At 47.7% G+C, this 27,128-nt stretch overlaps 1 protein-coding gene across 2 annotated transcripts; it reads left to right on the plus strand.

Annotated features, from left to right (window-relative positions):
* On the plus strand, window positions 1–26,192 carry ZNF692 (zinc finger protein 692). Of its 2 annotated transcripts, none has more exons than XM_083601416.1 (11): window positions 1–4,571; window positions 6,596–6,802; window positions 7,765–7,796; window positions 9,486–10,004; window positions 12,422–12,473; window positions 13,518–13,652; window positions 16,014–16,076; window positions 16,980–17,058; window positions 19,141–19,255; window positions 20,823–20,922; window positions 22,975–26,192. In XM_083601416.1, exons 2-11 carry the CDS (start codon window positions 6,612–6,614, stop codon window positions 23,276–23,278), a joined length of 1,590 nt encoding a protein of 529 aa, XP_083457542.1. In that variant the 5' UTR covers window positions 1–4,571; window positions 6,596–6,611; the 3' UTR covers window positions 23,279–26,192. The 2 variants fall into 2 exon arrangements, with proteins under 2 accessions (XP_083457542.1, XP_083457541.1); XM_083601415.1 differs by lacking the exon at window positions 1–4,571 and adding an exon at window positions 4,721–5,481 and having other exon boundaries at window positions 6,600–6,802.
* Window positions 26,193–27,128: the final 936 nt, after the last annotated feature.

A 27,128-nucleotide genomic window follows, 5' to 3' on the forward strand; every position in this document is an offset into this window, starting at 1 on the left:
TGCAGTAACCCTAATATCTGGATTTATTGGAGGGAAAGGAAACCACATCCAAGCTAAAGATCCTGGTAGAATCCCATTTTATTATATTCCTAAGAATAAGATGTTTCTTCTCCCAAAGGTTTTCCGGAGATGCAAGGATTCTTCTGCAGCTCAGATCCCTTCTTAGTATACTCAGGATGGAGAGTAGATGATCCCTGTACTCACATGAGATGTTTCCTTTAAAGTGAAGAATTTCTCGGTCTCTTTAGAGTAGCGTCAGGACTTTTCATTAGATGGGTGGTTCTCTTGTTTCTTGCTGCGTAGGTTTCCTCCGCAGATCTCGCTTGCGCCAGCCAAAGGAGACTGGGACAAATGTCCTAACGGCGCCGTGCCACTTTGCGGACAGTTTTCACCAGCTCCATGACTTGTTTCTTGCGCAGAACGCGCTTGAGTGCTTTGTGTAGTTCCCTGGAGCCGATGGTGGAGGTCCGCTGGGCTCTCTTGCTGCTCTTGGCGTGGTTGGACACAGTGTTGTAGAACCTCCTTATGAAGGTGATCATCTTCCCTTTGGCCTTGGTCGATATGGGCACCCTGTCGCGGTGCAGCTGACTCAGAACTTTAGAGATGAACTCATCGCAGGGATGCCTGACATCCTGCTTTACAGGTGCCATCACCTGGTCTACCACCTTCCGCCGCCCCTGCTTCCCTTGGCTCAGATTTGGCTTTCTCTGCTTTGGCAGGAGCTTCCCATGTGCGGCTTTCCGAGTCGTCTGTTTCACTCTCTTGGGAAGGCGGGTCCTCCTCCTCGTTGTTCTGCAAGCAGCAGCCATTGTCCTAATCGTCTCCTTTGGTTCTAGCTTCCACCTGACGGTGCTACCATTGCTCTGAGCTTGGCTGACATACACTGGCTGATGCTCAACTGAGGGGCCTGCTCTTATCCTATTGGGCGGACAATGCACTGCCCAGGCATCCAATCAGACTCTGGCGCGTCATAATGTGCATCTCAGATCCTCATCTCTCCTGTATGCCAACAGGGGAGATTGTGACTCCCCATTTGCTCACTGCTCAGTGGGCAGGATTGAAACCAAATTTAAGCAGGAGTTGTTTGGTTCCTAGCATCTCCACTGGGCTGGCTGGCATGGCTGCAATGCTGCACGAGTCATTTGGGCTGTGGGGCAGCAGGGCACCAAAAGAGATGCCACTTTGGCTGCTGGGTGAATCACCTGGTTGGATGGGTAGAACAGTATGAGAAGATCCACATCCTGTGGTGTGGCGGTGCCCCGCAGATCTCCTGGCAAGCACAGCATCAAAAGAGGCATGTCTTTTGATGCTGCACAAGCCAGGTGATTCCTGGCACCCGACCAGCTGCTCCATACCTGCTTCCACTGAAGGAAGCCCAGGCCAGCAAGCACACATACCATCTCCCCACTTCTTCCCTGGTGGGAGTGGGGGCACCATTTTGTGGTTCACCTCAGGTGCCAAAATGTTTTGGGCTGGCCCTGCCTACAAAAGAACCTCTGCTCCTATTTTAGATTAACTAGACTGCTATGCGACCGGACTTATCTTTGCAGAAGCCATGCTGGTTCTAATTCAGCAAAGCTTTTTCTTCTAAATGCTGGATTATTTTATCCTTAACAATACTTTCGACCAGTTTTCCTTGTGAGAGATGTTACATTAAACAGCCTGTAATTTCCAGGATCCCCAGCCCAAATTCCCTTTTGTTAAAGTTGGTGTTACATTGGCTACTTCCCAGATAAAGATGGTTACCCCTTAAATGTCTTCTGCGGTAACCCTAAACCCCTTGCTTTATTGGAAGGAAAGGAAACCACATCCAAGCTAAAGATCCTGGTAGAATCCCATTTTATTATATTCCTAAGAATAAGATGTTTCTTCTCCCAAAGGTTTTCCGGAGATGCAGGGATTCTTCTGCAGCTCAGAACCCTTCTTAGTTTAGTCAGGATGGTGATCAACACAGTGCTCCTGTGAGATGTTGTTTTCTTTAAAGTGAAGTATTTCTCGGTATCTTTAGGGTAGCATCAGGACTTTTCATCAGGTGGGTTTTTGTCTTGCTTTGTAAGGCTGGCGCATTCGTCTCTTCTCCCCCGTGGATCTCACTTGCGCCAGCCAAAGGAGACTGGGACGAACGTTGTCCTATCGGCGCCGTGTCACTTTGCGGACGGATTTCACCAACTCCGCAGCTTGATTCTTGCGCAGCACACCTTTCAGTGCTTTGTGTAGTTCCCGCGAGCCGATGGTGGAGGTCCTCTGGGCTTTCTTGCTGCTCTTGGCGTGGTTAGTCATATTGTTATAGAACCTCCTTATAAAGGTGATCATCTTCCCTTTGGCCCTGGTCGATATGGGCACCCTGTCGCGGTGCAGCTGACTCAACACTTTAGAGATGAACTCATCGCAGGGATGCTTCACGTCCTGTTTTACAGGTGCCGTCACCTGGTCTACCACCTTCCGCCCCTGCTTCAGATTTGGCTTCCTCTGCTTTGGCAGGAGCTTCTTATGTGCGGCTTTCCGAATCGTCTGTTTCGTTTTCTTGGGAAGGCGGGTCTTCCTCCTCGTTGTTCTGTAAGCAGCAGCCATTGTTCTAATTGTCTCCTTTGGTTCTAGTTTCCACCTCAGGATGCCACCATTGCTCTGAGCTTGGCTGTCATACGCTGGCTGGTGCTCAACTGAGGGGCCTGCTCTTATCCTATTGAGTAGACAATGTGCTGCCTGGGCATCCAATCAGACTCTGGCACGTCATAATGGGCATCTCTGATCCTCATCTCTCCAGTATGCCAGCAGGGGAGATTGTGACTCCCCATGTGCTCACTGCTCAGTGGGTAGGATTGAAACCAAATTTAAGCAGGTGTTGTTGGGCCCCTAACATCTCCATCTGCTGCACCAGTCAGTTGGGCTGTGGGGCAGCAGGGCACCACAAAACACACCTCTGTGGCTGCTGCATGGCTGTACAAATCACCCAGTTGGTGGGGTAGCGTGGCACCAGAAAACACATGTCTTTAGGTCACATTGATCCATTGTTGTTGTTTAGTTGTTTAGTCGTGTCCGACTCTTCATGACCCCATGGACCAGAGCACGCCAGGCACTCCTGTCTTCCACTGCCTCCCGCAGTTTGGTCAAACTTATGTTGGTAGCTTCAAGAACACTGTCCCACCATCTCGTCCTCTGTCGTCCCCTTCTCCTTGTGCCCTCCATCTTTCCCAACATCAGGGTCTTCTCCAGGGAGTCTTCTCTTCTCACGAGGTGGCCAAAGTATTGGAGCCTCAGCTTCAGGATCTGTCCTTCCAGTGAGCACTCAGGGCTGATTTCCCTAAGAATGGAGAGGTTTGATCTTCTTGCAGTCCATGGGATTCTCAAGAGTCTCCTCCAGCACCATAATTCAAAAGCATCAATTCTTTGGTGATCAGCCTTCTTTCTGGTCCAGCTCTCACTTCCATACATCACTACTGGGAAAACCATAGCATTAACTATATGGACCTTTGTCGGCAAGGTGATGTCTCTGCTTTTTAAGATGCTGTCTAGGTTTGTCATTGGTTGATCCAATAGAAAGTAATAAAAATCCACAGGCGTACCAGAAGCTCCATTCCTGCTGGGACTGAACTGATTGTGCTCCCCTAGATCTGCCTTTGCTGTAGAGATTGATATGGAAGAGACCCGTTTTGCTGCAGCTGGGGCAGATGAAGGTGTCCAGTTGTGCTGCTACAGATGCACATGGCATTTCTCTCTGCACTTCTCCCAGTGGACATTCCTCCCCTGGCCACTGCTGTGTCTACACAACCTGACTGCTTGTCTGCAGGCACTGCGGTCATCTGCAAGGGATTCCACACGTCCGGGCTGAAGCTGTCAGCCTTTATGTCACATTGGCAGACATTTTTTTTGTAACATGCAGTTAAGCCACAATAAATTACCTTTCTCAGAAATTGAGGAGTTCACAAAATTGTGTCTAATATTTGTTTCATGAATGGGTGTCACTTTCCATAAGGCATCCTGAAGCAATCTACTATTTAAAAAATAGAGAAATTTGTGTGTGTGTGTACCATTAAAAAACCAACAATTACAGCACATACGTAAAATCGATTCAAATCCAATGCCAATGGCAGGGACCACTGGAGGATAAAAACAAAGATTGTGAAGTTAAAACCAGCATCATTTGCCAGGTGGGAAAAGACACGCGGTTGCCCACATTCAACGTCGCTCTACCTAAAGCCAAGCGGCCTGCGGGCCCTACGCTCGTTGACGAGTGAACTACAACTCCCATGAACCACCGGGGACCCAGCGGGGAGACCACGTGACCATGCGCGCGAGGGCAAGGGGGCTTCTCCGCCCCGCCCTCTCCCGTCCTCCTCCTCAGCTGCCATATTTCGCCGCTCTTCCTCTCGTGTGTCAGCGAAGAGCGAGGGGCGGAGGAGGAGCATTCGCCGCTCTTAAAGGGGCCACGGTGCCTCGCGGTGGGCCCCCTCCCCCGTCCCCTGTATCCATAGGGAGTCCTCAACGGAACGGCGCTGCCCGCACCAACGCGGGGAGATGGAGTGGACGGCGGCGAGAGAGCTGGCGCTCCGGAGCGAAGCCTGAGCGAGACGGTTGGTGGAGGAAGGAGGGGCGCGCGGGTAACGGAGGGAAAGCGGCGCTCCTCTCCCCCTCCCCCGGCCGCTGCGCGCTGGCCTCTGATTGGCCGCGGCCCGAGAGGGGCTTGGCAGCCGTTGGCTTGAGGGAGAGGGAGGGGCGGGACTGTGGGTTCGAGGGGGAGGAGCGGCAGCGTTGGCGGAGCACGAGAATGGCACGAGTTGGGGGGCGCTGGGCAGGTTCCCCCATTCACACACACACACACGCATCTCTGCGCTGTGTGGGCCAAAAGAACAGACACGTTGTAACACCCAGAAGACTATAGAGGGAGGACACTGCAGGGCGTTCGACTAGATGACTCGGGGGGTCCCTTCCAATCTATCATGCTTCGATTCTGATCTTTATTATTCCAAGGGGGAGATAGTCAATTTCTTTCATCAAGAAAAGTACTCTTCTTTTTTCCTGTAACATTAAACCTCAAGATAATCCATTTGTGCTTTTTGCTGTTTTTGCCTCCTTTTTCTGTTCTGTTCTTCCTTTTTTTTTTTTTTTTTTTTTTGTTAAGGCAAGAAAAGGCCATTCATTTCTGTACAGCAAGGATGGGCAGACATCAGGATTTACTTCATTTTTTATTTTTTGTACTGGGATCCCAATAGTGCAAAATACTGATCCACAAGGCAGAGCTGTAGCTACGGGGGGGGGGGCGGTCTAGCCACGTTTTTTGTCCCGGGTGAAGCCTCTAGAGGGGCGACATTGAGGCTCCCAGCCTCTGTGTGTACACAAATGCGCATGTCAAACTGGGTCTTTGCCCTGGGTGAAATCAGGCTTAGTTTCACCCCTGCCACAAGGAACTGGCACCCAAATGGTCCAAAATATTGGACTGAACGAGTAGCCAGTTGCAAAACGACAGTCCAGAGGAAGAGCCAAGTTACCCGTTGCTCACACACCAAGCCTTAGACTGGACTGACAAGTATAAAAGTACAAATCTCTTTCTGAGTTGTGGCAGTTCAGGGATTCCGAAGAAACCACCACCATCTTGCAGTTGCCATTGTTAAACAGGTGGAGGAAGTCTTGCAAGTCTTTCACAAAGCACCGAGAGGTCGCCCAATAGATTCTGACCCACCTGCTGCTTCACAAGATAGAGAAGTGGCATAGTCAAATTCCAGTAATAATAGGGAGAGGGGGAATGCCAGGGGGTTTAGGATGCAATATCTAGCAGCAGACATGTGCATGGTAAAAGGCATGGATAGGCAAACTAAGGTTCAGGGGCCGGATCCAGCCCAATCGCCTTCTAAATCCGGCCCGTGGACGGTCTGGGAATCAGCGTGTTTTTACATGAGTAGAATGTGTCCTTTTAAAATGCATCTCTGGGTTATTTATGGGGCATAGAAATTTGTTCATATTTTTTTCCAAAATATAGTCCAGCCCCCCACAAGGGACAGTGGACCAGCCCCCTGCTGGAAAAGTTTGCTGACCCCTGGTAAAAGGGGTATGGTCTCCTGGGAGTGTACACAAAGGAACTTGGGTCATATGTAACCTCTGAAAGGTAGCGTGGCACTTTAGAGACTGACAGCACAAGGACAGGTCTCTGCATCCTGATGAGCTCTGAAAGCAGCTTACCCAAAACACCTTTACATTAAAATCACATTATTATTATTATTATTATTATTATTATTATTATTATTATTATTATTATTTTAAATTTTTATTGGAATGTTATTTACAACATAACATAAACACCCCACCCCATCCTCCAATACACAAATCTAAAATCACATTATGAAAGTGTGCAAAAGAGAATGTGGCTTCAGGAACATGCAAGGATATTTCCTGCCTTCTCCGCCAGCTAAAACCGTTCGGTGTTCCCTTTGGCGACCCCTTTGCAGGCAGCAGTGCCTTCTGAGGAAGACCCTTAGGCGAGGGAGTGGGGTGGACCAGCAGAGTTTGCTCAGCCATTGATGGAGGAAACATGTGTCCCTCTTGCTTGCGTGGCTCAGTTGGGAGTTCCTTGTGGATCACAACTCCCATTGCCTTTTTCCAGCGAGGCGACTTGGGAGATGATGGACCACGGGCGCCAGGGCCGCCAGCGGGCCTCCGAAACGATTCGCAAGCAGAAGCGCAAGGAGCTGGACGCGCGGCGAAGCAAGTGCCGCATCCGGATTGGCAGCCACCTGGAGCAGTGGTGTCAGCTGAAGGAGCAGCTGGGCTTCTCTTTGCACTCCCAGCTGGCCAAGTACCTGCTGGACAGGTGAGGAAGCTGCTTCAGGGAGAACTGGACTTCCACCCGCCTATTCCTTGGCCTGTTTTGCCTGTGTGTCAAGTGCTAGATTTGCATGCGCTGAAGTAACTGGATATGTGCAGGTGAGAAGTGGCAAGTCTGACAAAAAGCCAGGCAGGTTCGTGGGAGATGGAGATGGTTGGTTTTAAGCAAACTGCTGTGTCTCGCTTTTCGCTTGTCTCCCCCACCCTCCCTTGCAATACACAGATAATATGGACCTACTGTCCTACGCACCTAGTTTTTGGAGGAGGAAAACAAGAAAAAAATATTCTGAATCCCAGAAGCCAGAACAGCAAGAGGGATCACTGCGCAGCAAAAGCAGCAATCCCTCTTGCTGTTCTGGCTTCTGGGATAGCTGCGCAGCCTGCATTCACTCCATAAGACACACACACATTCCCCTTACTTTTTAGGAGGGAAAAAGTGAGTCTTATAGAGCAAAAAATACGGTAATTTTCCTGGATGTTACAGGGATTACCAAGGCCTGGTTTAAAGGTAATGCCTTTGATATACAAAAATACTTACCTGTGAAGGGATCCAGACAAAATGTTCTGTTCCAGTGGTCTTGCCGGTAGCTATCAGAGTTTGATAGCGCATTCATATGGTGCATGCAACCTCACATAGGGAAGTCAATTTACATATCTGATGTCGCATTTAAATTTGGCCTGAGATTAAATCCCTGAAGCAACGATGGTGGCCCGATGGCCCTTGGGATGTTGTCAAGAGTCCAACTCCCGTCATTCCTGAACACTGGCCATGTTGACTTATGGGACTCCCAGCAACATCTGGAGGGCCATAGATTCCTCAGCCCTGCTCTAGCAAATGCTCATCTTCTTATTTCATCAGTAATATTGAGGAAAGCAGTTGCTGCGAATCAAGTGCAGACCCCTGTATTTTGCCTGCTCACCTTCCTGCCTCTTCTCTTTCTCATTCAGGTACAGTTCACAAGGCTCAGTTCCAAAAACAGGTAAGAATCCTTGCAGGTTCTCTGTAGAAAAGGCATTTTATTAGTATTAATTAAAGTGATCTCACAGTAGTCTGGCAGATAAGTACAATGTGTTTGGGTGGGTTTTTTTAACCGCATAGCCTGTTTGCCCACTTGGACAAATGTTTCACATGGTAATTGGGGGGGCAGTGGGCTTACCTGAGTCACTGGAGATCGTAGCAGGACAGGCTTTCTCAAAAGCTCCAACAATCTGTGCAAACGTTTACAGTATCCCTGTTAAAAGGGGAAGGAGTCTGATTCCAGCCAGCAAAAGACTCACACTGTAATTTGTCATGGATATGCAATAGACGCGTATTTCTTTAAAACGTGTGTCAACAGGCTCTTTACAAAAAAAGAAAGAGCAAGTTTTAGTTTGGGGGGGCTGTGATACTTCTCTGAAACTAGAGCAAGCCTCAACTTTGGGAGTAGCGGCTCTAAAGTTCCCAACAGGTGGTGAAAATCAATTCTATTACTACTGGTTTGGGCCAAGATGGCAGATTTTTTTCTCTTTCTACAGATGTAAAAACTTTTTACAGCCATTTACTATTGTGGTTAATTAACGGTCACTGTGTTATTTTGCCTACCTCTAAGGGTTAATGTACTTGCTGCAGGGCATTTCATGTACATCCGATCTCAATCTTTTACATTTTTACCCTCTATACTGCAAGTATATGTAATACAGGTAACTCAACTGATTATTCCCCTCATATATAAAACCCTGCACATAGAAAATTAACCCATTGGAGAAGGTAACAGACTAGAGCTTTTTCTGGAGGCGTAGATCAGCCCTGTAATAATTGTTAATAAAAATGTAGTATAGCATGTAAGCTCACTGCTTCGCTGTGTCAACCTTTGAGTTCATTAAACAGTTACGTAGATCAAGTTAATCTCACACAAAATCTGCAAATTAGCAGAGGACTTACTTCTGTTTCCCTTTCGACATGACCTTTGGGTGCTGGATGTGGCTGAACAAAAGACTTAATTTGGATTATGAAGTTTGCGTATATTGTTTCAGTTGAACTCTCTTTTTTTGCAGGGTGAGGGAGGAACGAATAAGCGACTTAGCAGCATCCAATAGACATGCTTTACTTTTTCTAAGCTCAGCTGTGATGCACTTCTATCCCTGAAACACCCCAATGTCAAGCATTCTCACCACAGAAGTAAAACCCTGCGCTTAGGACTATAATGTAGGGAGGTGGAATCTTTGCATGCATGTGTGTGTAGGGGAGAGTTATAGGTAAAGGTAAAGGGACCCCTGACCATTGGGTCCAGTCGTGGCCGACTCTGGGGTTGCGGCGCTCATCTCGCTTTATTGTCCGAGGGAGCCGGCATACAGCTTCTGGGTCATGTGGCCAGCATGACTAAGCCGCTTCTGGCGTACCAGAGCAGCGCACGGAAATGCCGTTTACCTTCCCGCCAGAGTGGTACCTATTTATCTACTTGCACTTTGACGTGCTTTCGAGCTGCTAGGTTGGCAGGAGCAGGGACCGAACAACAGGAGCTCACCCCGTCGTGAGGATTCGAACTGCCGACCTTCTGATCGGCAAGTCCTAGGCTCTGTAGTTTAACCCACAACACCACCCGCGTCCCACAGGGGAGAGTTATACATGGGGATATTGGTTCCCTTGTAGAAAGCCTGTGTCATGCTGGTTTCCCCTTTCTTCTTCCCAGGACAGGATAGCTCCAAAGTTGTTTCCGAGCCTCTTCCTCCTGACGCTCTGCAGCACCTCGTCGTCCTTTCTCACAATCACAGCCAGGAATGTGGCTTCATCCCTAATGTGAAGCCCTTGTTGCTGGAGCAGAAAGAAGTCCCAAGCAGCATGGTATGGGAGTGCCTGGCCGGTCACACCTTCTCTTGGAGCCCCCTCACCTCGCAGACGTGCCCTCCGTCCCCCTGCAAGGCAGCCTCCAGGTGTCCAGAGGAGAAAGCTGTGCGTTCCAAGCCCAGCCCCCCGCCCTCCCGCATCATCCGGCGCCGGCGTTCCCTCCGCAGGGCGGCGGCAGCCCATGCCTTTTCCTTAGCGCTCGCTTCGAACTCACCAAGCCCAGTGGACGAGGCAGAGCCATCTTCCAAAGAGGTTGGGGAGGACGGTGCGGACGGAGAGAGATCGGCGTGCCTCTCTCCTGGCAGCGGAACGGTCCTTGGCGAGGAGGAGGGATTGCTGAGCGAGCAGAACCCCGATGAGACAGGTGAGGGGGCTGGCTGCTTGTAGGATGCTGGAGGGAAGTCCTTGAACCTGAGAGCCAGTGTGGTGTAGTGGTTAAGAGTGGTGGACTCGTAATCTGGTGAACCGGGTTCGCTTCCCCGCTCCTCCACATGCAGCTGCTGGGTGACCTTGGGCTAGTCCAGGGGTCAGCATACTTTTTCACCAGGGGGCCGGTCCACTGTCCCTCAGACCTTTTTGGAGGCTGGACTATATTTTGGGGGGGAAATGAATGAATTCCTATGCCCCACAAATAAGCCAGAGATGCATTTTAAATAAAAGCACACATTCTACTCATGTAAAAACACCAGGCAGGCCCCACAAATAACCCAGAGATGCATTTTAAATAAAAGGACACATTCTACTCATGTAAAAACACGCTGATTCTCGGACCGTCCGTGGGCCGGATTTAGAAGGCGATTGGGCCGGATCCAGCCCCCGGGCCTTAGTTTGCCTACCCATGGGCTAGTGTCACTTCTCTGAAGTCTCTCAGCCTCACTCACCTCAGAGTGTTTGTTGCAGGGGAGGAAGGGAAAGAAGATTGTTAGCCGTTTTGAGACTCCTTAAGGGGTTTGAAAGGCGGGATATCAAATTCAAACCCTTCTTCTTCTTGGATGGTTAGGGACCGAAGAGGCCCCGCTTGGGTTAGAGGCTATAGGAGGGCGTTGCATTGGAGTGTGAGATGCAGTTGTTGGGTGCACCTGAAAGTAAAAGCAGCCTGGACAGGGCTGGCCCAGTAAGTGAAGTACCGTACTTTTCCGTGTATAACACGCCCCCGGGTATAAGACGCCCCCTATTTTGGGGGACTCCAATTTAAGAAAATGACCCAGAGTTGTGGAGCTTTTTGGGGGGAGGCTGGCCCAAAGTTTTTGAGCTTTTTTGAGGAGGGGATTGACAGAGATTGACAATCGCTCGCGTCTGCAACAAGCATCTGCAACAAGCCTCTGCCAGAAACAGCAAGCAAACTTGCCGCAGTAGTAGCCAATCCACAACAGCCATTGACCCAGCAACCAATCACGCACCCATTTAACACAGCAGGAGCCAATACAAAGAACCCCTTGCCGCAGCCACCAATCACACACAAAATCGCCAATGACAAACTGCAGCTCGCTGCTGCAACCAATCACCCGTCACCCCTACCCACTACCCATGTAGAAGAAGCCCCCAGTTTTAAAACCTTATTTTAGAGTTAAAAAAAAGCTCATCTTATACACGGAAAAGTACAGTAATAAATTCAGCTTGCTTAAATAAGCCAGCACCATTACGTTACAAATTGTGGAATATGGTCTGCAAAGCATGCCTTTCACATCCTTTTGGTTACCGAGAAATTTAATAAATTTCCTCCAATACTGTCAAATAATCAGAAACCACAGAGAATCCGTATGAATTTCTAGCTCATTTTTTTTGTTCTTCCTTCTCTATGTATTTAGATTATCATCCTGCAGGTAGGATTCTGTCATTGATAACTTTGTTATATGCCCTTTGGGGGCTATTTGAGGAGGGGGGCATGCTTAAGGAATTATTATCATTACCAAGCCTGCCACAGGTTTTTAAAGGAAAGCAAAGGGAAATGTAGCATCTCATTTTATTTGAAAGACACTTACCAGAAAGGATCTGTTAATTAGCAATGTAGGTTTTGATAACATGTCCATGTAATTTCTGTATATTCTTTTCTAAATGGTAATTGCTTGAATTAATTGTAATTGAGTTGGAATAACAAAGGCGATGATGGTTAGAAAACATCTTGTACCTTATTGACACAAAAAAGCAAATTGCTGGTATTAAAGAGGGGGGTTTCTTTATGGGGAAAACATCTGCCTATGTAATAGCAGAAAGACTCCTCTATTCACAAAGAACATACGGAATCCATTCTGGAAGTCCATTCAACTTCCAAAACATTCTGAAACCGAGGTTTGGCTTCCGATTGGCTGCAGGAAGCTCCTGCAGCCAGTCGGAAGCCATGTCGGACATTCGGGTTCCAAAGAACGTTTGCAAACCAGAGCAGTCACTTCCGGGTTTGCGGAGTTCAGGAGCCAAAGCATTCAAGTCGCAAGGCATTCGTCAACCAAGGTACGACTGTAATTTCGAACTGTTCCTGGTTTAGACTGTGGTTTCAGTGGGGTCTTTTATATCCTCTTCATTGTTCCTCGCCGACTGAACACCCCCTAATTTCCCAGGTTACAAAGCATGCAGTTCTGCTGATTTCGCTGCACAAGGCCGCAGTCTCAGTCCCTAGCATCCCCAGCTAGGCTGGGACAGATCCACTGCCCTAAACCCTAGACAGCTAGAGGACCTAGATGGGCCATTGGCCGGGCTGAGTATCAGGCAGCTTCCTGTGTTCCTATGTATGCACATTCTGTGGCTGTCTCACCCAGTTCTGACTGTGAATGTTTTCTCTTGCAGCGACTCCCTCCGAAGAGATTCCAGCTGCCACAGAAGTCACAGAACCTGAAAGGTCAGTTTCCATGCTGCCTGGCTGCCTAGATACAAGAGGCAGTTTACGACTTTAAAATAATAAAGCAAACAAATGGTGCAAAACGCAGACCAGCAGAGTTTCTGCAGGCTGACCGAGGGACTTCTCAGGAGCACATGGCATCAGCTCCCTGGCCTGGCTTCTTCACTTCTGCCTTCTCTCAGGGCACCCTTGAGTGAGAATGTCAATGTGGATCTCCACTCGCCCCTTTTCTGGCAGGACATGCAACTTTCCTCAGATGACTGAGCTCAGGAAGAATTGGGCTTTCCTGTTTCACAGCAGAGGCTGGCTACAAGGGTCGGCTAAATAGTGATTGTGGCGTTCACAAAATTGCTATGCTCCCCAGTCACCCATTGGTGATATGTATACCTGGTGTGTTGATGAACCATATATCTGTTGATACATTTTTTTAAAGCATTTTTTGTCATTTGTTGTTGTTTGCATAGGGTCTGTTGGTTTCTGCTCTAGGTAATGGAGTTTTAAAAGGTAAAGGTAAAGGGACCCCTGACCATTAGGTCCAGTCGTGACCGACTCTGGGGTTGCGGCACTCATCTCGCTTTATTGGCCGAGGGAGCCGGCGTACAGCTTCCGGGTCATGTGGCCAACATGACTAAGCCGCTTCTGGCGAACCAGAACAGCGCATGGAAACGCCGTTTACCTTCCCGTCGGAGTGGTACCTATTTATCTACTTGCACTCTGATGTGCTTTCGAACTGCTAGGTGGGCAGGAGCAGGGACCGAGCAACGGGAGCTCACCCCGTCGCGGGGATTCGAACTGCTGACCTTCTGACTTGTCTCCAAGGCACTTTGAAGTTGCCCACCTCCACAGCAACCTTGATAACACATTCATGGAAAAAGACTGTGCAGGCATCTGTCAGTAAGCTTAGCAGTTACGGGAAACCCTCCTGCCTTTGATGTCAGGAAGGGCTGAACTGTATGAACCAATGCCCCTTTTTACGTAGAAGGATCTTTGCATCCTGTACCCTCTCACTTAGTTTTTATTTTAATTATTTTGTATTCTCTGCAGCACTTTGCCTCTGTCAGAGGAGACGCCAGAGTCTGTGCCTGACCAACCAGAGCAGGAAGACGATGAAAGAGAGGAAGACAATCTGGTATATACAGATGACCTGCAAGATGAGAATTATCAGCCTTCCCTGGGCAGGTAAATGGGTTTTGCAGGGCATTACCACCAGTTAAGGACTGTGCAAGCATTTCTAGTTTAACATTGCTGTTCTCATTCTTGTTATGACTTTTCTATCCCATCTTTCCTCCAAGGAGCTCAAAGCAGCTTCCCTGGTCCTCCCCACTCTCCATTTTAAAACTCACAACAACCATGTGAGGTGCATTAAGCTGAGAGTCTGTGAAGTGCCCAGTTGAGCTGGGATTTGAACTCTGGTCTGCCAGGTCCTAGTCTAGCACTGTGAAACTGCACAGCTGATTAGCTCTTGTGGGGTGCCACTCATCCTTTAGAGTCCGGTAGCATTGCAGTGGTGTTGCATCCTGTCAAGTTAGTTTGGTTCCTGGGTGGCCAGAGCAGCTGTTCAGGGCTCAAGTACCGTAATTTTTCGCTCTATAGGACACACTTTTTCCCCTCCAAAAATTAAGGGGACATGTGTGTGCGTCCTATGGAGCGAATGCAGGCTCCTTGGCTTCAGCGATAGCAACGCGAAGCCTCCAAAGCGCAGAGGGAGCGCTCCCGCTGTGATCCGGAGGCTTCGTGTTGCTTTCGCTGAAGCCTGGAGAGCGAGAGGGGTCGGTGCGCACCCGCTGTGCTCCAGAGGCTTCGGGTGAACGCACCTTGAACTCACAGAACACACCTTGTTTTAGAGGGGGAGAACAAGAAAAAAATTCTCCCCCTCTCTGCGCAACGCCCTTTCAGCGAAGCGGCAGGAGACATGGAAGGGGCTCCGTTTCTCCTGCCACTTTGCTGAAGGGGTGCTGAGCAGAGAGGGGGAGGTTTTTTTTCTTGTTCTCCCCCTCTAAAACAAGGTGCGTCCTATGGTCAGGTACATCCTATAGAGCGAAAAATACGGTATTTAGCAGACAAGCTTTTGCCCCTACAGGGCTGGATTTAGGTTTGATGAGGCCCTAAGCTACTGAAGGTAATGGGGCCCTTTATATGTCCAGGGGTCCTTTGTCAAATTGTCGCTGTTTTTGTGTGTTGAATATATGCTATAGGGTAATTTATGGAGCTAATAGGTATATAAAACCATTTGTACATGTTGCCATACAACCAGTCCATGCAGAATGTAGGCACCCTATATATAGAAATGAGCAAACTAGTGATATTTTAGGGAGCAGGCTAGCAGGTGGGGCCCATTACTTACATCATAGGAGCCTACACAACAACACAAAACCCTGTTGCTGTATGTAGGTTTTATTTTATTTGTTTTTTATTTTATATTTTGGAAATGTACATCCAGGTGTTTTTTTTCTTTTAATTTTTTTGGGGGCCCCCAAGAGAGTGGGACCCTAAAAAGAAGAAAAGCTTGGATTTGATATCCCGCTTTATCACTACCCTAAGGAGTCTCAAAGCGGCAAACATTCTCCTTTCCCTTCCTCCCCCACAACAAACACTCTGTGAGGTGAAACAAAAAAAAAAATTTCCTTCCAGTAGCACCTTAAAGACCAACTAAGTTAGTTCTTGGTATGAGCTTTCGTGTGCATGCACACTTCTTCAGATACACAGGCTGTATCTGTGTATCTGAAGAAGTGTGCATGCACACGAAAGCTCATACCAAGAACTAACTTAGTTGGTCTTTAAGGTGCTACTGGAAGGAAAAAAAATTTTTTGTTTTGACTATGGCAGACCAACACGGCTACCTATCTGTATCTGTGAGGTGAGTGAGGCTGAGAGACTTCAGAGAAGTGTGACTAGCCCAAGGTCACCCAGCAGCTGAATGTGGAGGAGCGGGGAAGTGAACCCGGTTCACCAATTACGAGTCCACCACTCTTAACCACTACACCACACTGGCTATCGCTTGTTTAGCTTATACGTAAATCCGGATGCGGGTGGCGCTGTGGGTTAAACCACAGAGCCTAGGACTTGCCGATCAGAAGGTTGGAGGTTCGAATCCCCGCGACGGGGTGAGCTCCCGTTGTTTGGTCCCAGCTCCTGCCAACCTAGCAGTTTGAAAGCACAAAGTGCAAGTAGATAAATAGGTACCGCTCTGGCGGGAAGGTAAATGGCGTTTCCGTGTGCTGCTCTGGTTCGCCAGAAGTGGCTTAGTCATGCTGGCCACAAGCTGTACGCCGGCTCCCTCGGCCTATAGAGCGAGATGAGCGCTGCAACCCCAGAGTCGGTCATGACTGGACCTAATGGTCAGGGGTCCCTTTACCCTTTACCTTTACCTAAATCCGGCACTGTGCCCCTTCCATTTCCCCACCACTTTTAAAGACGGTTGCTTCCTTCATCCTTGCCACAGCGGCAGCCTGAAGACCCTTCTGTGGAAGGGTCCCTTTTGTTGTTACAGGGAAGACCCTTTTGTTGCTACGCTTACCAAGCTTCTTTCTTCCTGTACAGTTGCAAGAAGCGGGCACAGCCTGGTGATGAGGATGTGGCCCAGATTGGTCCAAAGAGAATCAGGTGGGTGCTGGTCCGTTGGCTTTTTGAGCCCAAAGGGCACGCCTTTAACCTCCCCAGAAGTTGGCCATAGCGTAGGGACCATGGAAGAAGGCCTCTAATTCATGGTTAGATTAAGGTTGTCATACTAGACGAATGGACTGATCTATTGAATCCCTATTATTTGCCCATGGTCAAATATTCCATGAATCTGGTGATGCTTGAAGAACTGGCCAGCTGTCAACTTAGCACAAGCACCTTTAAAAGCACCTTTAACTACTGCCTTTCATTTTTCAATTAGTGGCAGGGAACCTTCCAGAATAGAAAGAGAGGCAGGAGCTCTAGAAGGGAGGAAGGGGAATTCCATTGCACCTACTAAATCTCACCCACAGTTCTCCTTAAAAAAATCAGCTGCTTAAATATATTTATGCTGTTCTGAGAAAGTTGACGCTTTAAAAATACTTGGCCAAGTGCAGTGGTACCTCGGGTTAAGAACTTAATTCGTTCTGGAGGTCCGTTCTTAACCTGAAACTGTTCTTAACCTGAAGCACCACTTTAGCTAATGGGGCCTCCCGCTGCCGCCATGCCACCGCTGCACAATTTCTGTTCTCATCCTGAAGCAAAGTTCTTAACCCGAGGTACTATTTCTGGGTTAGCGGAGTCTGTAACCTGAAGTGTATGTAATCTGAAACGTCTGTAACCCGAGGTACCACTGTATTTGACATCTGACCATGTTGTTTTTGAGTAATCCAGTGCCTGACGCTTGGCATAAGAAGCTGCCTTGTGGCGAATCAGGCCATTTGTCCATCTAGCTCAGTACTGTGTACACTGACTGGCAGCAGCTCTTCTGGGTTTAAGAAAAGGGAGCCTGGAGATGCCAGGGGTTGAACCTGAGTTTCCTCTTCCTTCCTCTGCCTTTCTTTGCAGGAAGGCAGCCAAGCGAGAGATCCTCCTCTGCGACTATGATGGCTGCGGGAAGATCTTCTCCAACCGCCAATATTTGAACGTAAGTGATGGATCAGTGGCAGGAAGCACTTCCCCAAGCACAAGGGCAGAGAGAGGACACGGAGCACTGGGAAATGGTCAAATCCTGAGGGAACGTGAATTGGTCAGCCAGGACTATTTGACTGCCTCGGGAGGTGATAAGGTCTCCTTTGCAGGAGGCAGTTAAACAAAAAACAAGATATACATTTGCAGATTCCTGCACAGAGCAAGGGGTCGTATTAGATTACCTCCACAGTCCCTTGCAGCTCTAAAATTCTGTAATTTTAGGAAATCCGGTTTGGTGGAGAACATACTGTATGACCACTCGCATAGCAGTAGGAAAGGCCACCATATTGATAGCTGATCAGAGAGGATTAGACAGGTTTAGTGAAGTTGAGGACCAAAAGTTTTAAAAAAGATAAAGGACCCCTGGACAGTTAAGTCCTGTCAAAGGCAACTATGGGGTTTGAGTGCTCATCTCGCTTTCAGGCCGAGGGAGCCGGCGTTCGTCCGCAGACAGCTTTCTGGGTCATGTGGCCAGCAGGACTAAACCGCTTCTGGTGCAACAGAATGCCATGACAGAAACCAGAGTGCACAGAAATGCCATTTACCTTCCCGCCACAGCGGTACCTATTTATCTACTTGCACTGGGGTGCTTTCGAACTGCTAGGTTGGCAGGAGCAGGGACGAAGCAATGGGAGCTCACCCCTGTTGGGTGGATTCAAACCACCAACCTTCTGATCAGCAAGCCCAAGAGGCTCTGTGGTTTAGACCACAGTGCCACCCGCGTCCCTTTAGTTGAGGACCAGCATATTGTCCACACAAACTGTTTATTTTCTGAACCGTAGACCCAAAGGAGAGCCTGCGCAAGTGGTTTGAGGCAGGGAGGCCAAAGGAGGATGTCAAAAACGCCAGAATGACCAGTCTTAGCGTTTTATTAAAGAAAGAAATCAACTTACAACACAGTGTGCAGAACCTCACTGCCTTTACAGTCTTGGGACAGACGCCACCACAGTGAGAGGTCGCCAGGGCTTGTCTGCAAAGTGCTAATACGTTAAACGTATGTTGGCTTGGCCAGAACCTCCCATCGATGCACCTGACCTGTGAGGCCATATAGGTGGCAACCGTCCAAGGCTTACAGATAGCTCCCCTCTCTAGGCTGAGAGTCCAGCATCCCAGGGCCCACAGATAAGCATAGCATCAAAGCAAGCCAGGTACCATATCTCAAAACAAGTGAATATCAACATCTAGGTGCTCATTCTAGCACCAAATAATTGTAGGGTTATCTTGACTGCCAAGATGGCATTTGCAGAATTTCTGGAACGTCTGACTTTTGCTTCAACACACTCTGTCCCTAGTTAAAAGGTAAAGGGACTCCTGACCATTAGGTCCAGTCGTGGCCGACTCTGGGGTTGCGGCGCTCATCTCGCTTTATTGGCCGAGGGAGCCAGCGTACAGCTTCCGGGTCATGTGGCTAGCATGACTAAGCCACTTCTGGCAAACCAGAGCAGTGCACGGAAATGCCGTTTACCTTCCTGCCAGAGCGGTACCTATTTATCTACTTGCACTTTGACGTGCTTTGGAACTGCTAGGTGGGCAGGAGTAGGGACCGAGCAACGGGAGCTCACCCCGTCGTGGGGATTCGAACTGCCGACCTTCTGATCGTCAAGCCCTAGGCTCTGTGCTTTAACCCACAGCGCCACCCGCGTCCCCTGTCCCTAGTTAACTGCAGAAAATTTCCATGGGAGCCCCACCCCTTCAAGGATTTGATGCCCCAGCAATATGGGCAGAAAGAACTGTGGAGGATCATTCTTTGGGCATGGTCCCTCATGCCCTCCTCGTAGGGACCTTAGATGCTGGAGGTGGTGGGCATGCAAAGCTCCCTGGGGCAGCAAACCTACCACAGCAAAGTCCCACCTTGCTTCATCAAAGCCATGTAAAGAGGCAGCGGACGGGCACATTTCTGAGACTGCAGTTTGTCACGCAATTATGTGATGCATTTTATCTGTTCAGGAAGATTGCTTTGCTCTGTTTTTGTAAAGCAGCTTTGTTGCAGAAGGCAGAGTTTTTGTTCCACTTTGACCTCTTTTTCTGCCTCCCTCAGCACCACAAGAAATACCAGCATGTTCACCAAAAAACGTTCACCTGCTCCGACCCCAGCTGCGGCAAGTCCTTCAACTTCAAGAAGCACCTTAAGGAGCACGAGAAACTGCACAGCGGTGAGGATTCTTGTAGGATCCCACCTGGTTAGGATCCCTACCAGCCCAGCTCTTGAAGTGCTTTTAACTTGCCTTCGGCGAACCCTTTCCTGCCCACTTATTCCATCCGGGAGATGATGTGGAGAGCAGCTAGCCATAGATTGGTCCTGAACGGGTTCAAGTTCCTGCTCCCAGAAGGGAGCAAATTATGTAGAAGCACATACTATGGTGTCTAGAGGTATATATTTGGGCAGGCCCCACAGCTATTATTTGAGGTTGGTTTTCATTTCAGGGTATTGAGTTAGTCTTCAGACTTATCAAGAGGATTTCAGATTGGCAGTGTGAGACTCACAGAAACATGGCAACATGGCATGCAAGATCAGAAAACATTGCCCAATGCACAATTATTCACTCCAAAGAAAGATGGTGTGAAATTATAGGTAGATATAGATATAAATAAGATAGTTTATCCTTCCAAATTCGAACTGTAAGTCCTTTGATAACCATAGGTAAAAGGTAAAGGGACCCCTGACCATTGGGTCCAGTCGTGGCCGACTCTGGGGTTGCGGCGCTCATCTCGCTTTATTGGCCGAGGGAGCCAGCGTACAGCTTCCGGGACATGTGGCCAGCATGACTAAGCCGCTTCTAGCGAACCAGAGCAGCACACGGAAACGCCGTTTACCTTCCCACCGGAGCGGTACCTATTTATCTACTTGCACTTTGACGTGCTTTCGAACTGCTAGGTGGGCAGGAGCAGGGACCAAGCAATGGGAGCGCACCCCGTCACGGGGATTTGAACCGCTGACCTTCTGATCGCCAAGCCCTAGGCTCTGTGGTTTAACCCACAGCGCCACCTGCGTCCCTACTTTCATAACCATAGAGGTTTGCAAAATCCGCTTTTGTTGTCTTGCTAGATATAGGTGTATCTTGAAAGATACCAGTGGCGTAGCGTGGGTTGTCAGCACCCGGGGCAAGGCAAGTAATTTGCTCCCCCTAACCCGTGGATTTGCGCCCCCTAACCCTAACCCCCAGATGTTGCGCCCGGTGCGGCCGGCCCCCCCTGCACCCCCCACGCTACGCCACTGAAAGATACTTGAAACATTTTCAGAGGTTTGTTCTCCATTGAACTGCTTTGATTTGGGATTTGGTGTGTGGGTGTGTGTGAGCATTTTTGTTATTTGGATCCTAACTCTCCTTCCATTAACCTAACTCTCCTTCCATTAACGGAATTGTGTTAACATTCACAAAACAATGCTATCCTGCCTTTGTGTTCCTCCTGTGCTTCCCCCCCAAAAAAATCCCCCACCCAAATCTGTTCTTGGGGTTTGGGGGATCCTTGGGATTGATATGGGATATGGTGCTCAACAGATGAAGGGGAAAGTTGGCAGAAATCATCTCCTTTGTTACATGAATTGGGGTGGGGGGGAGAGACTTAGGATGCCTGCCAATATATGTAACAGGGGTTTGTATGTGTACACTGTCGTAGTTAAAAGATTAATATTTGGAAAACTATTAGACACTCACTGCAATATAAGCTTGTTACCTTGGGCCCAGAATAGCCAGTGACCTACTTTTTTCTTCCCTGCAGATAAAAGGGACTACATCTGTGAGTTCTGTGCCCGCTCCTTCCGAACTAGCAGCAATTTGATCATCCACCGGCGAATCCACACTGGAGAAAAACCCTTACAGTAAGGACTGTTGTATTGTACTACTGATAATAAGAACAATTAATAATGCTTTTTCTTCTTTGGCGATCACTCGTAGCCAAGTAAGATTGTCTTCCATAAACACGATTTTAACGATGAGTCCGTAAGTGACTGTGGAGGCCAATTCTGGATCCACACGTCCTTCCACGGTGGGGACATTGGTTTCCGGGTGGGAGTTGATTATGGTGTGGATTTCCCAAGTGTGCCTTCCTCTTAGCACATTTCTCCCTTGCGTCCTGAGTTCGAGTGTCTTCAAAGCCCATGACACCTTTGGTAAAGGCTGTTCTCCAACTGGAGCGCTCGCAGGCCAGTGTTTCCCAGTTGTCGGTGTTTATAGTACATTTTTTTAGATTTGCCTTGAGACAATCTTTAAACTTCTTTTGTTGACCACCAGCATTACGCTTTCCATTTTTAAGTTCAGAATAGAGTAGTTGCTTTGGAAGACGATAAATTCACCAGCTGCTCCCAGGGTAGGCTGCAGCAAATTAAAATTCAATATTTAAAACAGTTAAAACAACCTACTTGTGGCTAAATAAATAAAAGGTACATAAAGGGTTTTCAAGCCATATTATTAGAGGACCATTATATGAAGTTTGGGAGAAAAATAAAAAACTTTTAGAATGGAAAACACCCTGGTGGTTATCACCAATTGGCATTTTAATAACTAAAAAAGCAAATATGGAAGGAGAAAGATTGACCTACGAAGACCTACTGATAAGATCAGAAAGCGGCTGGAAATTGAGAACATATGAGGAGTTGAAAGAAAGATTAACAGGCTGGCTGCAATATCATCAAATAAACGCAATATGGATGGAAGATAAAAAAAGTAGGGATAAGTGAGAAAAAATCCAAATTTCAGATAGGAATAATTGAAGGCAAAACCAAGTTATTATCCAAAATGTATGATATGTTATTGGAATGGGATACCAAAGACGAAGAAATAAAGGAGGTCATGACAAAATGGGCAATGGACTTGGGATACAATATAGAATATGAAAAGTGGTTGAAATTATGGAACAATGGAATAAAATTTACGGCAAGCGTCACACTCAGAGAAAATTTGGAAAAGATGGTGTATAGGTGGTACATCACACCAGCAAAACTAGGAAAAATGTACAAAACAGGAAATAAGGCCTGCTGGAAGTGTAAAATTAAAGAAGGCAATTTCTACCATATGTGGTGGACTTGCGAAGAAATGAAGAAATTTTGGGATTTGGTTTATAACGAGTTAAAAAAAATATTTAAATATACTTTCCCTAAAAGACCAGAGGCCTTTCTACTAGGAATAATTGGGGATGAAATTAAAAAAGAAGATAAGACATTATTCCAATATTCGACAGCAGCGGCCAGAATATTAATTGCACAAAATTGGAAAAGTTCAAATACCCCAACAGTTAGAGACTGGCAAACAAAATTATTTGAATATGTCAAACTAGCAAAAATGACGCAAAAAATTAGAAACCAAAAAAATACAAAGTTTATTAGTGATTGGAATAAATTTATGCTATATATTGAAGGAAACTATAGAAATTTAAAAACTATAGCAGGTCTGATATAAACCTTACGATGCGCAAACCATCAATAATTATTAGCTGCAGAAAAAAGAAAATTTCTTTTTATCAAGAAGCCCGAAATCGGGAGGGAAGGAGGTCAATAGGTGCGTAGAAGAAAGATCTAAATACCTAAAGATATAAAGGGTTAAAGAATAAGACAAAGAACTGTAACAGAAATTGATGTTTTTTGGTGTTATGTATGGATATTTTTTCTTTCTTGTTTTCCCTTCTTTTTTCTGAAACTGTTGTTTCGTTTTTTGTTTTTTGTTTTGGGGTTTTTTTTGGGTGATTTAATTGAAACTCCATAAAAAGAAATTAAAAATAAATAAATAAAACAGTCAAAACAAGACATAGGAATATGGTGGGTCCTAAAAACACATATCCCCTAGTATATGGGGATGGAGCTGTCCAGTCACGAGTTCCCTGAACCCCCTCATGCGGATGAGCATCACCACCCCATTTTCTTGTATATTTGATGCAGGTGTGAGATCTGTGGGTTCACCTGCCGCCAGAAGGCCTCCCTCAACTGGCACATGAAGAAGCACGACGCGGACTCCTTCTACCAGTTCTCCTGCGACCTCTGCGGCAAGAAGTTTGAGAAGAAAGACAACGTCACCGCACACAAGAGCAAGAGTCACCCCGAGGTGGCTGCCGGGCCTCCGCAGCCTGTGCAGGAACCCGCAGCTCTGAGCCACCCGCTTGCTCTGGAGCCGTTGGAAAACCCCGTCAACCCACCAAGGAGGGCGGAGGAGTCCGCCCTCATCATCGCAGTCACTATCGAGTAATTGGGCCGGGCCAATCGAGAAGCAAAATGGCGGAGAGGATTCCTGGCAAATCCTGTCGGCAACAGAAACGGACTCCGGCGTTTGGTTCGCAGTCGCAGAAAGATGCAAGATGGAGACCCCAGAAAGGGGTCTGGAAAGCCCCGACCCCAGGAAGCAATGTCTTGCCAGCTGCATCCCTTCAGCGCAGCTGCTTTTGGACTCGGTATCTGCAACACAAACGGCCCAGGGCTCAGCCTTGCCTAGTGGCAAGGCGATGAGGAGTACAGTATCAGGAAGGCCTTGAAAGTCTTAAGTTTGTGGTGATTCGATCCCAGACCCTGAGTATGGGAGGGACTAAGGAGACCCGGGCAGCTGGTAGAGGAGGCGTAAACATACCTCTTCAACTCTCACCTCACATGGCTAATAGCTCTGGATTTCGCTCGTATGGATTAATGACGATGGAAGACATGCCGTGCCCTGTTGTTGTTCTTAAATCCTTTTCCTTTGGGAAGCTTAAAGGATGCCACTGTCTCGCATGGACCTGGAATATGCAAGGCGTAGCCTCCGCTACAGAACTGTGATCAGAACTGGAGATACACTCTGGAACCTGTATATGCAAATCTTTGATTATTTTACATAATTATGTTTCACCAGCCTTGGAGGTGGAGTGACATGTTATGCAGAGATGACAAAGACCTGGGCAGAGCACTTCACTCCCAACCCCTGGCCACTGGAAATTGTTTACCTTGGCTTTGGAGATACACCAGGCATTTCCCACAGACTCAACCCTTAAAGGGGGCACGGGGGGCGGAGAGAAGCACATTTCTAGTTCTTACGGCTGCACAAAGAGAGGTTTTTGGGTGGGGATCGGGGTTTTTTGAATTCTCAGGAAACTAAATTCTGCATCCAGTCCAACACCCTGCATTTTTTCCTGTGCTTGCACATTGTTATTTAATACATTTCCCGTTCCTGCCTAGATTACACAGATTTTACGTTGTTACGTGGGCCATTGAGAAACTTAGCTTTCACTCCCTGGCCTCCCACAGCCAGTTAGACTTTTCAGCCATCCAGCTTGAGCCTGCAGTTTTGTACATTATCATCTCAGTAGGTAGAGCATCGTGGGGTAGAGTCTCAAGTTGGGCAAAAGATTCCTGCATTGCAGGGGGTTGGACTAGATGACCCTCGTGGTCCCTTCCGACGCTACATTTCTATGATTCTATCTGGAGCTGCCTTCCAGTAATTTAGGCAATAGTCAAGGAGAATAAGGAGTTGGCACAAGGCACTCTGCAGATCAAGACTCTTCATTCCTGGTGTACCTTGTTTAGGGTAGGCTCAAACCTACATTCCTGCTTCTTTTGGATATTCCCACCCTGCCGTCTGAGATGAAAGCCAGCAGCAGCAACAAACTGCATACTCCAAACTTTATTATGTGAGCAGGTTCTGATGAGCCATTTCACGAGGCAATGACCCTAAGGCAACTTTGCTCCCACTCTTTGGAAATTTTTGAATTTTTAAAAAGCCTTATAAGGCTCTGAGCATGCCTCATCTGAAGACAAGTAATTCTTCTCCCTGTGAAGCAGCTGTGATAGGGATCTTTTAGCTATACCTGGCGCTGTGGGTTAAAGCACAGAGTCTAGGGCTTGCCGATCAGAAGGTTGGCAGTTCGAATCCCCACGACGGGGTGAGCTCCCGTTGCTCGGTCCCTGCTCCTGCCCACCTAGCAGTTCGAAAGCATGTCAAAGTGCAAGTAGATAAATAGGTACCGCTCCGGCGGGAAGGTAAACAGCGTTTCTGTGTGCTGCTCTGGTTCACCAGAAACAGCTTAGTTCTGCTGGCCACATGACCCGGAAGCTGTACGCCGGCTCCCTCGGCCAATAAAGCAAGATGAGCGCTGCAACCCCAGAGTCGTCCGCAACTGGACCTAACGGTCAGGGGTCCCTTTACCTTTTAGTACATGGAGATGCCAGAATTACCAGTCTTTGCTCAAAGGAGGCTATTGCATCTCCGCACTCAAGTTAGTTCTTTGGGCATCAGTTCAGAAAAAAACAAGTATGTCTCAGCTCTCCTATTTTTGGGGAACACTAGTCCAGCCTGCAGAATCTGCAAAGCACATGATCTTTGGGTTTTTCCTCGTCACAGCTTATTGGAGTGTTCTGCAAAGGAGCACAGTAATCCCCACGTTGATGGGGAATGGAGGACTGAAAGAAAATGCCAAGCGCATCTCTGCCGAAGCGAACACAGAGTTTAATCCAAGGGTTTGTCTTCCCTACAGACTTAACCGTTTTAACAGTCGCGCACAGAGTGAACTCTGGAAACTTGTGCAAGTGTCACCCACCCTGGAATGGCATTTCCAATGAAGAGTAAGACATTTTTAAATAACTGAGGGACAGGGTCTCCTACAAAGAATTCTCAGCTACCCACCAATAATATCTCCTTGCACCATCCAATGTCTAAATCCTGGATTAGAATTAGTCCTACTTGTGACACTAAAACCTCAGTTTCATGACCCATATAAATTGCGCAAATGCTTTTATTTTGAAATTTTTATTCTGTTTCTGCTCGTCAAGGGAAGCAGAAAGGAACTATATAGAAATGGAAATCCTTTCCTCTGACAGCGGCTCTTTGAGACACAGCAACAGCCCTGAAGTTCAGCCCAGTGTATTTTTCTCACAATGGACAGACACGGTTGTGAAGCCCACTTCACACCGGTGACTTGAGGGCATCCTGCCGTTCTTTGCGGCAACTAGTATTCCCAAGCATGGCACCTCCAGCCCTAGAGGGGAGCATAAAACCATCATGACTAGTAGCCGTTGACAGCTTCCATGAGTTTGTCTGTATGAGACTTTTCCAGATATTGCACAGAAACTAGGTATTTCATCCACGAGAAATAGTAAAATTGCATTACCTTTTGATATAAAGTTGAGGTTCTTACCAAGTTGGGTTTCTGTAGTTTTTCAACACTCGTTTAGAATTGCAGCATATGAAACAGTCCTGATTCTGATTTCCCCTGAATTCCTCACACTGGGTTTAGATTATTTCTCAACAGTGAGTGTCATTGGGTGGTCCTGAGCCAGCCACTTCCTCCCTAGCTAAAGTGGGGTAACTCCCATATAGGCTTTCTCCAAATCCCTGGATGAAGAATGCAGTCAGTAAGTGAATTTGTTTAAAATTTGAAGTCCAGACGTCTCTTGTATCGACCAAATTGAAATCAAACATCAGCCCTTGACAACAACAACTATTATTATTATTATTACTGCTACTACTGCTACTATTATACTCCGCCCATCTGGCTGGGTTTCCCCAGCCACTCTGGGCAGTTTGCAGCACATATAAAAACATAATAAGTTGTCAAACATTAAAAACTTCCCAATACATGACTGCCTTCAAATGTCTTCAGTTAAGTGACGAGGCTTGAGAATCCTTGCTATTAACGCCTCTTAATTAAGAGTGTGATACATTGTCAGCCCAGTCATCATCATCCCACAATTTGAAAAGACAAAATTAGTCATGACTAATACTGAGTGTCAAGTGAATTTGAAGCATGATTGACATGGATCTAAAGAAAGTGAAAGCATCTAGTCCAGGGGTTGGCAAGGCTTACCTTGCCTGGGCCGGTTCACCGTCGCGGAGCCCCCTCTGTGGGCTGGATTGTGTCTGCGCAGACGCAATTTCCGGCGCCTGCGCATGCACAGACGTGATTTCCGGCACCGCGAAGTTAGTCCCCGCACCATGCTGCGCCGGTTTAGCACAGTGCGCGGGGACTCGCCAAGCAGATGACTTGGTTCAGGTGCGGCTTGTGGGCCGGTAAAACGACCCCCGTGGACAGCTTGTGGCCCATGGGCCTTAGGTTGCCGACCCCTGATCTAGTCCT

Source organism: Podarcis filfolensis (assembly GCF_964270895.1).
Source record: "Podarcis filfolensis genome assembly, chromosome: 2".
NCBI lineage: Eukaryota > Metazoa > Chordata > Lepidosauria > Squamata > Lacertidae > Podarcis > Podarcis filfolensis.